The 15,089-nt window shown below is 27.8% G+C and overlaps 1 protein-coding gene across 2 annotated transcripts in view; it reads right to left on the minus strand.

The window, feature by feature from the left end:
- The window catches only part of LOC100166280 (myosin-VIIa), a 146,262-nt gene that overhangs the window by 23,970 nt on the left and 107,203 nt on the right, over window positions 1-15,089 (minus strand). For both annotated transcript variants that reach the window (XM_008183632.3, XM_003240377.4), the window contains exons 4-5: window positions 7,041-7,293; window positions 1,801-1,991 (exon numbers count right to left, since the gene is read on the minus strand). In XM_008183632.3, the coding sequence (XP_008181854.1) occupies window positions 1,801-1,991; window positions 7,041-7,293 (444 nt within the window). The remainder of the gene's footprint in view (window positions 1-1,800; window positions 1,992-7,040; window positions 7,294-15,089) is intronic.

The following is a 15,089-nucleotide window of genomic DNA, read 5'->3' on the forward strand; positions in this document are numbered from 1 at the left end:
ATAACGGAAAATACGTTTTTAAAGATTTATTTGCATTTCATTTTAAAGAGCATAATATTTCTTGGTGCTTTTCTCAACATTTTATTTCTCCAAAAACAGTCCCTAAAGTCAGAATATTTTCTTGGCTCACCCAACTTTGCAATTAAAAAATCCGTCGTTAAAATACTACAGAGTTGCGTGAAATCGTTCCTTAAATTTATTTGATGAATGGTATTATTGAAGTACTAAATAATTTTATCAAGTCACTTGGGTTGTACAAGCAGTCGAATAAAAATGTATTGGTTTTAAATATGATACCAAGGTTTATATTGGAGCTTAAATCTTATCACAGAAAATTGATAACAATTAATCAACTGTTGTTTTAATTTGAAAACTTATTTTACTTATTCGGCACCTACAGAAGAAATACATTTATATTTTATACTATCTAAAAGGGTTTTTCAGTTGTATACGTCTGTAATAAAATATTAAAATGTATGAACTGAATACAAGTGAATTGAAATCAAAAAGGCAATGTGGAAAACGTGCAACGTAGATATTTTTTTCAAGTCAGTGATTGAAAACATGAAAGTAAGTATCTAATTTATTTGTGTTATCTCACTCTATGTACTTAGGTACACAGAGTGATTTTTTTATCATGAAACACTCATTATTTCAAAAAGTATTAATGTTTTTGAAAATATTTTTTAACATAGTTTCAAGTTGTTTAAAAAATTATATTTTTAAATATTTTTTATCCTGTTATTTTTTTTATTTTATTACTTTTTTGAATAACAACATAGAGTTTTAATTTCATATTCTAAGGCAGAATATTTTTCTTAGTAGGTATTTTCATTCATAAAAATCACATTTAATGTGATTAGTTTGAGTTATAAGTATTTAAAGTTTAGATGCGCAAAGTGGAGTGGTATGGGGTTACCCCGCAAAATGTTTGTCCACTACTCAACTTGTCTAAACATATTCAAAAATGTGATTTTTTAGTAAAAACGTTGTTTTTTTTTTAAACTTGAAACTATTATTAATGAAAACATTAATACTTTTGAAATAATGAGTGTTTCATGTTAAAAGAATCACCTTGTATATCGATATGTATTTTTAAGTTAAACTTTACATATAACAATAATCTAAAATATAAAAATGTTGGTACTCATGCATCATAGTGCCGTACTAAGTTTATGAATTATGAGAGTAATTGATGACAGTTTAAGATAGGTATCATGAAATAGTGATATAATTTACTTTTATAAAAAATTTTTTTTATATATATACCTTAGCCATTACAAGTAAGAAAATAAAACTGGTGGCGTATGGCGTTTACAATCACCCATAAGTATAGGTACTGATGTACTATTTAATGAACAAATACATTTTTATTCAACCAGACTCGGACCATTAGTTCAATTGACTGGTAACCTATAGTTTAATGACTGAATAACGCTATTTGACGTTTAGTGGATAAATACATTTTTATTCATTCAATAGCATACTATTGGTTCATTAAATATTTTAAGTTGTTTATTAAATGTTCATTCAACTCAGCATTAAGGAGGTAACTATCGTATTATTATCGTTAAGGAGTAAAGCCGTATTGAAATAGTGAAAATCACAATCACACTTGAGTAACACTCTTAGCATAATAATAATATATACGATTCAAAAGACGTAGACAAATATTTATAATTTTTTGTTCGTAGTATTATAATATACCGATGCATTATAATGGGACAAATAGGTTTATTATGAATAAAAATTATCCCCCTTCCAATCCGACAGACGGGTGCGTGTCCGAAAACGACTTACCCTCGCGCCCTCGGCAAGCTGATAAAACACGTGGTAGTTCCGTTCGCCAGCACTCTGGAACGTAATTCTCGACTGTTCCAGCAGGTAGTCCTGTATAATGCATCCTTTTATCATCCATCTGCCGTCGAAGCACACTTGCATAAACTTTCCGAAACGGCTAGAGTTGTCGTTGCGTGCAGTTTTCGCGTTACCTAAAAAAAGTAAAAATAAAAAATTAGTCGCTAATAATAATACTTATAATATTATTACTAATATTACATTTTACAATATCCAACACATAAATGCATTTAAAAAAATATTATAATATACATCATGAGATTTTAAAGTAGGTATTACGTTTATGGATACTCTCTTTTTACAAAATATATGATTAGTATCTACTTATAAGTTAAATTTATATATTATATATTTGGTTGGTTAAACTACTATTCACTTTTAATTTTTAAATTAAAAACTATATAGTCTTATAAAATATAAATACCAAATGATTATCTTTTGAAAACCTAATAATATTTAAAGCACGTTGCAGTTGCAGTAGTGGACCACAATTGCTACTTCAACAGTGGCGTAGCCAGAGGGGTGACTAACGGGGCTATAGCCACCCCCCCCCCTTGACCACGTTGACCTTAGAATTTTATCAAGATTAATAAAAAAATAAAAAATTTAAATAAAAAAACCAATTGTATTTGTATACTTAGCCCCCCTCCCTATACAAAATTCCTGGCTACGCCACTGTAATTCACTTTTCTTATGTAAACTTTAAAACAACAAATCATGAATGAACAATAAACACCGTTGCTTCAATATCTTATATTGTTATATATTTAGGTATATACGTTAACACATCGTGTTATTATTATATAATAGGTACCCTACTTTAGATTGTGAAATTAAAAATAGTGTTCGTATTTTAAAATTCAGAATAAATTAGTGCACAGTAAAGATGAAAATAATTAGGGCAGTATAAAAATATAGGGTCAATTGTATAGGGTTGATTTGTATTACTATCTTGGTTAAATATTTTATGGGCATATCATTAAGTAAAATATTTCAAAGGTTTTGATGTGTAAAACATTATTATGGTGATTATACTTTTGCTTAAAATTATAACTACCAGCTATTTTAAACATTACTTTTCATACATTTTTTTTATACTAACATTTTTATTTATTTTTAATTTTACTACTCCATAGTGATTTACTCGCGTATAAAACATACTTAGACCGCATATTTATTGTAAGTGTCCTTAAAAGATTTTTTGTATGTTGTCGAGAAATACTTGCATCAAAATCCTTGAAATTATTTATTTTAAAAATATTAATTAAAATTATAATTTTTTATCATAAATTTAAAAAAAAATTAATTGGTATAAAGCAGGGATGGACAACTGACGCCTGGGGTCTGCATCAGGCCCGCGAACCATTTTTCACACTGGCTCATGCTACATGTCAATTTAGTTAATAAAAATATAAAGTGTTAAGATTTTTCTGTATTTTATTTTATTATATTTATAAAATTACAGAAATCGATATAATGTTTATCGTAAAACATAGATATAAATCCTTATCTGGTATTGAACTATTGAATGTAAATAATGTTATATTATTTATAGTGTTTTTTTTTGCTTTCTATGTTCTATGGCCCGCTAGACTTTTGCACATTCAAAATTGGTCCACTAGTAGCATTGAGTTGCCCATCCCTGGTATAAAGGATAGGTAAACATATTATTTAGAAGTATTGATTTGTATAGTAATTAGTTAACGAAGATTTTCCTATTATTTTTTATAGGAATTACCAGATTTATTGAATCATTAATTCTAAATATTATTGTTATTTTATCCACCACATACATATATTAATATTACAATTTTAAACTTTTAAGTTTCACCTTTTTAAGTTAAACTGTATTTTACCAAAGTTTTTATGTTCTGCATAATTCTTATAAACCTTATTTTACAACATGAATACAGATTGTGTAATATTAATATATTATGAATATGATTTGATATTTTGCCATTAAAATTATAATTAATGGTCATCTTATAAAACTGAACATTTTATAAACAAAAAAAAAAAACAATAAGGAAAATAATCAACTAAATAGCTCACATTAATTATATTCTAAGCAGTATGCTGTGGACTGCAGTGAATAAATAATATTATTCTTAAACTTGTTGGAATGAAAACAAAATCAAAATACACATAGTAGCTGTTAATGGACTGTGAAAGCGAACATTGTTTTTTCGAGTGGTCTGTCCTACGACTGTTTACTTAGAACAATACATATTGTATTATACATACAATAACGTTTTAAAACTAAATATTGGGATCATATCTTGTATGTGCATAAGTGTAATATTTACAACATAAATTTTACAATATTCCTCCAAAAAAAAATGTTTGAAAAAAAAATAATAAAATGATCGTATCCAAATATGTGAATAAAAATGAATATAGTCTTGTAAGTTATAATACCTGTGTATAATAATAATTATGATAATAAAATATGCATTCATGAATATGTAATAACTAATAATCTATAATAATAATTATGATAAAAAAATATGCATCCATGAATATGTCAAAAATTAAGATTAAGTTTTATGTGGTTTTTGGAGTTACGAGTATGTACAATAATTTAATTAATTCAAAGACTAATTTTTTTAAAACTTGAAATATCCAATTTATTTTTTATAAAAATTATAAAAATTGTATTATAGTTTCTATAATTTTTTGAAATTTGAATTTTTAAAACTAATGATGATTACTTTAGAAAAATGTGCAACCCATTGCATTCTTCTGAATAAAATTTGATTGCATATTGCCTGATTTTTCAAGGATTTGAGCACGATTTTAAATTTATGTTATTTGATTTTTAAAGAGCTGAACCTTACCAATTATAATTTAAAAAAATATATATTTATTGGTATTCACAAAAACAATGGATGTCCTGTTTCTGAGTAAGTGATTGACCTAATTAATTATCTTTATATCTCTAAAATAAAATAGCTAGTAATCAATGGCTGATTATGTTTAGTATAGAAATCAACAGCACGGTTGTACATAACTTTAGGCAATATATACCACTAATAACATACTGCTTTGGCTACTGTCATAAAAAACGAACGTCGGACATGTGAACAATGAAATAGGTAGAATACACTATACAATTATAAATAATTATACCAACTCCAATATTCACTAAACATGTTTTAACTATAATATAACACATTTTATCATATTAGAAGATGTTACCAAATTAACATTTTATTTAAAATTTGATTTCAATGTACCACTATAACAGCTTTAAAATATAGTAATAAATACTTTTTATAATGAATGTGCAATTTTGGAGAAGGATGCTGAGAGTGAGTTGGATAGAAGGTTGATAGAACACCGTACCAATGAAAGTATACTCTGTGGAATAGATGAACGCAGAGATATACTCAAAACCATCAGAGAAAGATGATGTAACATGGGTCACATTTTGAGGCACAAAATTCATCTAATTTATAGAACAATAGAAGGGAAGATTGTAGGCAAAAAAGGGTTAAGTACGTCCAAGAACTTAATTTGCCAAACAAATAATTCCAAATGCTAGACTTCATCAAGCTACATCGAACTGTAGAAATTAGCTGGAAACTGAGAAGAGTAGCGCATGTCCAACTGCAAAACCAATATTAAGGGTTGAATACTATAAGAAAAATAAATACTCATTGATTTGCTAAAAAATGGGAACTGGAGCTATATTATATTAGAGATATTGAGAAACATAATGATATTAATATTATCATAATCATAATTATTATTTAAATATTGTGCGAAGCAGGAACAATGTTTTGAGTGGGTGGTATAACTATAATAACTTATTATAGTTATACCACCCCCTATTTATTATTACTTATTAGTTATTAATAATAAGTACCTAATAATAAATATGTTTATTACTTATATAATTCAACTGATATATTAAATTTCAAATGTAATCATACAAATTCCTATTGGCGTTTATAAATTAATAATAATAATATAATCTTCAGTAGTGCGTGACATGGAATTTCAAATTAATATGATTAATCTATTATTTTTTCGTGCATGGTACAAAGCTGCCATACATTTTGTTTCCGTATAAGATGAATACCGTCTTAGTACCAACCTACGTTGCAATGTTGATTCGAAAACACTGACAATTTGATTACATGTTCAATTATATGACATTAATTAGTGGTTGTATTTCATTAATTAGAGGTGTAGACCGGAAAGCCCGGAAAGCCCGCATGCTCGTTGATGCATTGCCGTGTAATTGGCCCAATGCGAAAATTTAACTCAATAACTGTCACACCTTGAATCCGATTAAAACTCGTGAGCAGTAATATGCTAAATCCTCACTCTTATTATTTTTACTGAAAAATCAAAACTGTAAACATTGCTATTTAGTCTTTAAAAATTCCACTCACGGGAAACTTGATGAAGGTAGCCATCGTGGGTTTTAAGTAGACGCGAAACCAATCTTTCAAGTAGACCAACACACGAATAAGTATATAAATATACTAATAATTAGAGCAACTGCAGATGTCTGCTATAGTATAGTGCTTCGTTAAATATTTTTCAGTAATAATTTTCATATTTTAAAAAATATTTATCAGAAAAAAATTTTAACTGATGTCAACCACTACTCGTACATTACGGTTAGGAATTTTTCAATCAATTTTACAAACTAATCATTGACAACAGTAAATATGATAAATTGTTTTAATTTCTAGTCATTAAAGTAATTGAAGCACTAACTTTTCTCGATCAGCTTTGTATGGATGGAATTAAGGATTCAAAACCATTCCTTAAAAAAAAATACCGGTAATATTTATATCAAGACGGGTTTTATTATATGTGATGTGTGCCTGTTCAGGTTACCAGGATACCAGGTGCCTATAGGTTTTTTTAACCCCTTCGATTATTGTAAATAAACTTTTTTCAATTTAAACTGCTTGTCTTGTCAAACAATATACATAAATGATGTTGTGTACTTCAGCGTCCATATTATTTTCAAAGGTCGACAATTTGCTCCCTCCAACCATCCTTCCCATCTATACCCTCGCTGTATATTAAGAGCCAGTGACGCCACATTACCTATACCCGTATAATAATATGTATACAGGTCGTGTAAGCCATATAATTATAAAATATTATAAATTATAATATCGTAGTTACAATATAAATTATAATATTAAATAGGTACGCACCAAAAGATTCCAAAATTGTGTTTGCTTCGAGTATCTGCTGTTCGACCCACGTGCTCACGTTGCTGGTCACCGAGCACAAATACTGCAGAATAAATTTGGTCGTTTCCGTCTTGCCCGCTCCGCTCTCGCCAGATATCACGCACGATTGGTCGATGTCACCGGTCTGCAGACTGTTGTAGGCCGCTTCGGCCACGGCGAACACGTGCGGTTCCAATACGCCGATTTTCGATCCGTGATATTGAAACACGTAGTCCTATAATAACAATAATAATATTATTACGACGCATAGTTCAGAACCGCATAAATATTATGATATTAAATTATTAGCAATTAGGCATTTTATCCAGTATATAATACATTATACATTTTTTTGCGGAGCCCGAATCGGACTGTGGGAAGTATATAATATAGCCATATATTAGAAATGACATGGAGTCAACAATCACGAATTTTTCGATTTTAAAATTTTCGTGTACGCGTATATTATAGTAGAACCTTGATGATTATTACGGTTTCGGTTCCAGTTTAGTTCTCAGAAAAACTGAAATTTCGGTTTCGGTTTCTTTTCAGTTCTTAAAAAATAAAAAATTTGTTACCTATTTAGGTTTTATACTTATGTAAAAAATTTGTAGAGTAAAAGTATCGGTTCCAGTAATTTTCTGGTTTTTAAATTAATTTAAATAATGGTTCCAGTGAGGTTCCGGTATTAAAATTATATTTAAATAATGGTTTCGGTTCCCAATTCAAAGGATTCCGGTTATAAAACTGGTTATTTTCGGTAAGGTTCCAGTCTCTGATAAACTTCCATCCCATTATGTACCTATAGTCTATACCTATCATGTGACGTTAAAAATAGTCATATTATGTAGAATATGTAGATACTTCTACTACTACTCGACCATCAACGTATCGGACATCAACACTCGGGTGGGACAATCTTTGGCCATTCAGTTATAATCGTTTTTGTACAGTAGCTACACTATTTTAGTCACCATTGTAAAATTTAAAAATATATTACCAAACTATTATATCATTCAACACCCTGTGTGTTGCATACGCATCTTACAAACGTATAACATATAAATAGTAAATTTGTATTACCGGGATTTCTATACCCCGTTAAATAATTCCCTCTTCCCCAAATGGGGCATTTTCCAGATAGTATATTTTCCGAATATAATTACTTTTTACATTTAATACAATATTATTATATTTTTTTTTACCATATTATATTATTTATTATTATTTTGACAAAAGTACCTATTATATTTAGTATTATATTGGACATATTATTATATTTAAACTGAAACGAATATGAGTATGACCTAGGTATACAATACAAGTATTGTCAGTAGGTACTCCGTAATATTTGTAATCTGTAGTAGTTTTTAAGATCATGATTATTATTGTATAGGTTAAGCGGAAAGAAAACGATTGTATTTCCAAAGGCTCGTTAAAATATGTCTATCGCCACGCATTACGCGATCTACAATAACAGGGGACACATGGTGTAAGAGTGGATCATAATATTGCCTTGCATAATTACAATTAAAGTAATATTAATATTTTTTTTATTTTATATACCTAATATAAAAATAGTAAAAATATTTTAATACATTTTAATAATTTACCTATATTTAGACAAATATTTTTTTTCCGGGCAAAAGATCAGCAAGGCAAAATTTGTATTACTTTCAATATTATTATATTGAATTAAGTATATTAACCTATTATGAAACTTACAGATAAAAAAAACTTAAATAACACTATCTGGGATTTTTACGATATTTTAATTTTTAAACAAGTTATAAGTTTGTAAAACAGAAACTTTGTACACCAATTAAGAATTCACGTAACTCACCTAAAAATTAAAATCTCGTAAAAAACCCATTATATAAGACGCAGAATATAATGGTCTGTTATTTAAGGTTGATAGGTTAAGAGACTCTAATATTAAACTGTACATAATTTGAAATGCGAAACTCAAATTGTCCAATGTTGACATGTTCTACGTTAATAAGACAGAGACAACACATAATATATGATTGTTTTCGACTTAAACATTTTTGTTTATGCGTACCTATATAGTATATATAGTCCCATATCCCATCCCACAAGGCACAATGTACCTATCATATGACGTTAAACATATAAAACTTAACCTCTATACAACTCCTCGACAATTAGCAGAGCTCCTATATATTGGACATCAACATAATACCTATACTTATATAAGGTGATAGGGTGCGATAGGGTGAAATCCGTAGAAAAAGGGTACGTATTTTATCCAATACGTTTTAATAGAACTATTTCCACGATACAGCGTCAACATCTATATTATATTACAAGACGATAATATATTTTATTTAATCAGTTTTTAATGTCGTAAATGTTTCAGGCAGACAGGCAGTGTATTCAGGAGACTAGATATGCATCGTGCCAACTATAACAAATGTTATTTAGCAATGCAAGTAAATAAAATAAGTAAGTAAACGTGTAGTACTTATTTAAATATATACAATTATTTTTGATTACCACTGAAATTAGCCAATGACAAAAAAAGTTCATTAGCGTAATAACATGCTAAAAGGTATTATAACGTGCATAACTAAGTTATAGTTTGCATATCATCAAATATTATTACAATAAAATATAATGTTTATTAATGTACAACCAATTTACGTTTTGGATCTTAAATAAATACTTCAAAATATTTATAAATTATAAATTAAAACTGAGAATAATAAGGAACACTGTTTTAAGATAAATCAATTTTGTAAAATAATTTAATTACTCGGTTAACCACTAGCTACGAGATTTTTTAGTAAAAAATACAATTGGTTCGAAAAAACAATTAATTTTATTTTCATCATTTTGGTACCTAAAATAGCTACTACAACTGTGACGTTTTAATTGGATTTCACAATAACAACGAATTGGTAATAATATTCAACGGAATAACGCAAAATACAATAATAACATTCAATTAGAAGGTACAGCAGGGGTTAAGTACCTATACGTACCTATATAATATTATATAACTAGAAATTAATTTGAGTCCCAAAATAGTTATCCTTCAAACCTAAAATAAATTTGAATGATTGATTAGGTTACTTGACATGAATAAAATGATATCGGTACAACGAGAGTATTTTAAAGTATAAGGACCATTTTATAAACGCTAACGTATATTTGATAAACCATCATTTTGCCGTGAGCCATGACTCGGTTAAAAATCGCTTAGGAACGTCATGTTTTTTCTTTCGCCGTTTCCCGTAATTGTTTTTGAAAAACCACTGCGAAATTTAAATAACGACTTACGGTACATAATACTCGGATTTCAATCTTTACAGAATTAAGTCATGTGAAACGTTGTTTAACTACGCAAATTATTTGTATTGCATAGAAAAATTATATAAGTATATATATCATAATATTGTATTACAGTGCACATTATTAAGTGCACCAAAGTCTGAACATTTCTCAATATTATAATGTTTATCAAATGATGGTTAGTATAAGATAGAACAATTTCTTGTTATTTTTATTGTCTTGTTGAGTATTGGGGTCGTGAACACATTTATTTCAATTTTGACCTTTATTAAAATGCCATAACGTAACAATGGAAAACGGATGGGTAAAATAATGCGCGTTACACGTAAAAGTAGGTACCTACCTATCTATATTTGCAGACTGTAAGCCATACTATAAATTAGCTCAGCTCGAGAGTGATTTGTTATTTATTAAATTATTTTATTTATTTTTTCGATCACTCGATTACAGATGGTACAGAACGATTCACCAAATTGCATACATATAATATTATATATACGATTCTGCGTGATTTTAAATCGCAACGTTTCATAACATTCATTTGATCACGTTATTATAATAAATATTATAATTTAAAATAAAAGCAATTTCGAAAAAGTGAGTAAGACGTGTCAAATATATTTTTTTTAATTAAATCATATTATAGTCATGCTTTGAAAATAACTTTGTCTAACCCCGTTGTAGAAATATAATAATGATAAATAAAAATAAATATTTCTATATTTAATAATTTTGTTGACACATATACTTAAAATTGTCTAAATTACTATAGCTGATGTGCAATACGATGTAATGGTATGATACATTTGTAACATTATACTAAGTTATTATTAAAAAATAATTTAACTTCTTTTTATCTATACCTAAGTCAGGTTAATATTTTTCTCCGTGTAAGCTTTAAACTTTTAGATCTAAAATATTAAAATATATTAATACATTTGTATGATTTTTTGACGTTTAACTCATGACTTAACGTTGACTTTACTTAACAAACTCAAAATAATTTTTTTCATGAACTTATATTATAAAATATTAAGTAGCAAAATCTACACAGTTTCTACCGAAATATGAATATAAAAAGTTGGCTGGGCTCTATCTGAGCTCCCCATCTACTTTCACGAGGAAAACAATTTTCGAGAGGCTTATTTTAGGGTGTTGTTTTAGATCAGCGTTTTCCAAGCTGTGGTCGAGGACCTTCAGCAGTCCACATGTATACCGAAAGGGAGAGGGTCCGTGAATTATTATTATTATTTATTATTGTTAAGTTATTTTTATGACGGGATCCGCAATAATTGTTACTATGCTCAAAGGGGTCCGGTGGAGGAAAATGTTGGAAAATGCCTTTCTAGATAGATATCTGGTTTTGGTAGTACAAAACTAAGCAAAATAAATGTCATAATAGGTAGGTACCTACTGTTTAAGAGTGTAGTTTACATTTTTATATTTCATCAACTAATTAAAATACATTTTATTGTTATTCAAATCAAACTATAGGTCTATATAATGGAGCGTTTTTTTTAAAGTCGGTTTAAAATGATGTGATAATACGTACCTACTATGACGCATTTTACTGCTGACATCTAAAACTATCGATCGTAATTATTCGTTATACAAGAATGCATTTATTTGCAATTGACTTTTAAAAGTTAAATAATTGTTTATTGCATTTTTGGCTCCAGCTCAAAAGTTACTGGACCGACTTAAAATACAGACATTTTAAATGTTATCATTTTTAACTACCTATATGTATATTTATTCTATAAATATTCAATAACTCGAACCCGGTGAACCTCCTATACCTCCTATACCTCCTAACCTCCTATACCGTTTTCATGTTTTGTTGTGCATTATGATTTATAACGTAATTTATGGAAATTCGTCGCTGGTGCCTATACTAAACCTATTCGTCAAAACATGATACAAGTGGTACAAAGTATGAACCTAAGGGTAACGATGGTTATAAATTATAAATTATAATATTTATTGTTATTACATTTTGAGATAATAATAGTTCAAAATTGTTTTTTTTTCTAAGTAACCCTCGACTTTATGGCCCAATACACGCGTGTACCATAAGTTTCACACCGATGGGAAGCAAATAACTCATCAAAATGCGTTTTACAATAAATTATTACATCACAATATTATGTTCACAAGAAGTACAAATATAGTTGCGAACCACATAAACGCTGCAACATAAACCTATAAACGATAATAAAGAGCCAGCCCTCACCGTCGTGGCTACTGCAGCTAAATAAACTCAAAGAATAAACATTAAAAACCTATAAATAATTTATGTACTCGGGACACTTGAGTTATTATTCCACACGAGTGCACGTTATTTCGTAATCTTGAAACCATTTATGTACCGTATAATATTATTATATTGGATGGCAAGTGGATTCGATTTTCAATTGGTAGGTATTATTGTACATTATACACCGAACACTCGTTTATGTCACTATTGTAGTAGTACCTATATTAAGATCATGTTTTCGAGGAAGAATAAAAAATACGAAAATAATATAAACTTTATTCGATCGATCGGATTTATCGGTACCTGCAACTGACTAGGTAAACCTAGACACACGAGTGCACCGATACTTGAGCAAGAATTTGTGATTTGTGTGTTTAGTACCTACATATTAAGCACACAATAATATAATATATATTATTATTTTAGAATTTTAGAATTTAATTAATTTATAGTAATTATTAAAAAGCCATTTTTACCTACCTACTGCTAAAATTAATAATTTTAATTCAAACAGCTTGATAAAAAACAAATTAAATTTTAGATTTTAACATTTCCTAACTTACTACATGTCTACCTAACTATAGCATATAACAAGTATACCTTTGTATTCTTATAAAAATGTTAGTGAAAGAATAAACAATTATTTTTCATAAGAAAAGTGTATAGGTAATTTAATGGATTAAGTACACAATTTTATAAGGCTGCTGTTTAATACCATTACTCAGAATCTTGCACATTAGGCGTACTTTATAATTGTCCCTACATATATACTGCTAAAAAAATATCTCAATTATATCAAATTCAAAATAAATTACTAAAATTAAGCATTATTGGCAGTTTTACAAAAATAGTTTTTTTCTTAAATCAAACAAAAACAAAAGTTTTTATTTGTTTAAATCTATATTATTTTTGTTTAATGGATTTTTTTTTATAGGTATTTATTTTAAATAATATAATCAGTTTTATAAAGTATTTAACAAAATAGTTTTTTTTTTGTTTTTGTTAATAATGCTTTGTTTTAAACATTATAAATAAAACTTTAAATTCTTGAAAATATATACATAATGTTAAATAATTATGTATCATGCCAATCTTAATTAATTACTATACTCATTATATTATTGAAATTTGAAACAATAACTATATAGTAGGTATAACCTATATGTATATTTATAAATATATATGCACTTCAATAATATGAAACTATTATAAAGTTAAATATTATAAAAAGTATTTAAAGCAATTATATTTAATTAGGTATCAGTAGGTAGGTATAGGCATTTAAAATAATTCTTTTACTAAAAATTAAATAAGCATACCATGTAACTCATCTGCATTGTTTAAATCTGAAGGCAAAATTATTTTAGAATTGCCTATTTATGTTATACAAACACTAGGACCATGCAGTCCTGGACCGTTAATTTGAAATTGACAGCTTAAAAGAGGCGATAGCCAGAAGCTTATTTCTGTATAAGATGTACAAGTATAAGGTACCTAAGTTTAATATTATATATATATATATATATGTATCAATAATTTGAAACATAATTTAGACAGTATCCGTTAGATCAATAGACTTTTTAATAGTAGGTTCTTATACCAATACATTTTTTCTTTGGTAGGTAGGTACTTAGTAGGTATAGGTACTCTGGGCACGTATCAAATCGTATTTTAATGTAAAAATAACGGACTTTGCTTGACAAAAAAATAAGAAAAACGAGAAGACTTAAAAATGTTAAGTTACAAAAAAAGCAAAAATTTCGTGGAGATCAAAGCTCGTGAACGAACGTGATGGAGTGGGGCGAAAAGATGGACTTGTGTACAATATTATAATAGGAACCATTCGATTCGAAACCATCAAACGTAAAAACCACCGACCATCGGTTCTAAGCATACCGATTTCCGGAGGAAGAACGAGTGCTGAAACGATAGAGGGCGCTATGATATCCTTGTGCGTGTAAAGGTGGTCGCAGAGACTGAAGCCAAAAAAAATCTATTTAATCTAATCTAATTGAAAATCTCTGAACCGTTAGAACTTTGTCAAAGCCCGTAAAAAATGTAAATCAAAATAACACCATAATATACTATAGAATATTGTAAGGTTTATAAATTACGTTAGGTTATTACTTGAATTAAATATTATATAAGGAAATAAATTATTTGATATTAATAATAGATAATATCGTATAAAAATCTCTAATATTTTTGGTATATTATGAATAAAATACTACGGGTGTATATTGTACATTAATTTTGTTAAGAATTTTATACTTCATTATTTGGTGTAACTAAATATTAATTAGGTATTAATTAATAATTACCTATCCATCTGTTTTATTTGTTCGAACATAAAAATACTTTTTTATCGGAGAAAAGATCATAAAAATTTAGAAATGTTTATCTTTATAAAAATATTTTTAATTTTATAATGAAATCGATCAGCGTTAATATTGGTTCTC

The sequence above is a fragment of the Acyrthosiphon pisum genome, chromosome X, assembly GCF_005508785.2.
Source record: "Acyrthosiphon pisum isolate AL4f chromosome X, pea_aphid_22Mar2018_4r6ur, whole genome shotgun sequence".
In the NCBI taxonomy this organism is placed as follows: domain Eukaryota; kingdom Metazoa; phylum Arthropoda; class Insecta; order Hemiptera; family Aphididae; genus Acyrthosiphon; species Acyrthosiphon pisum.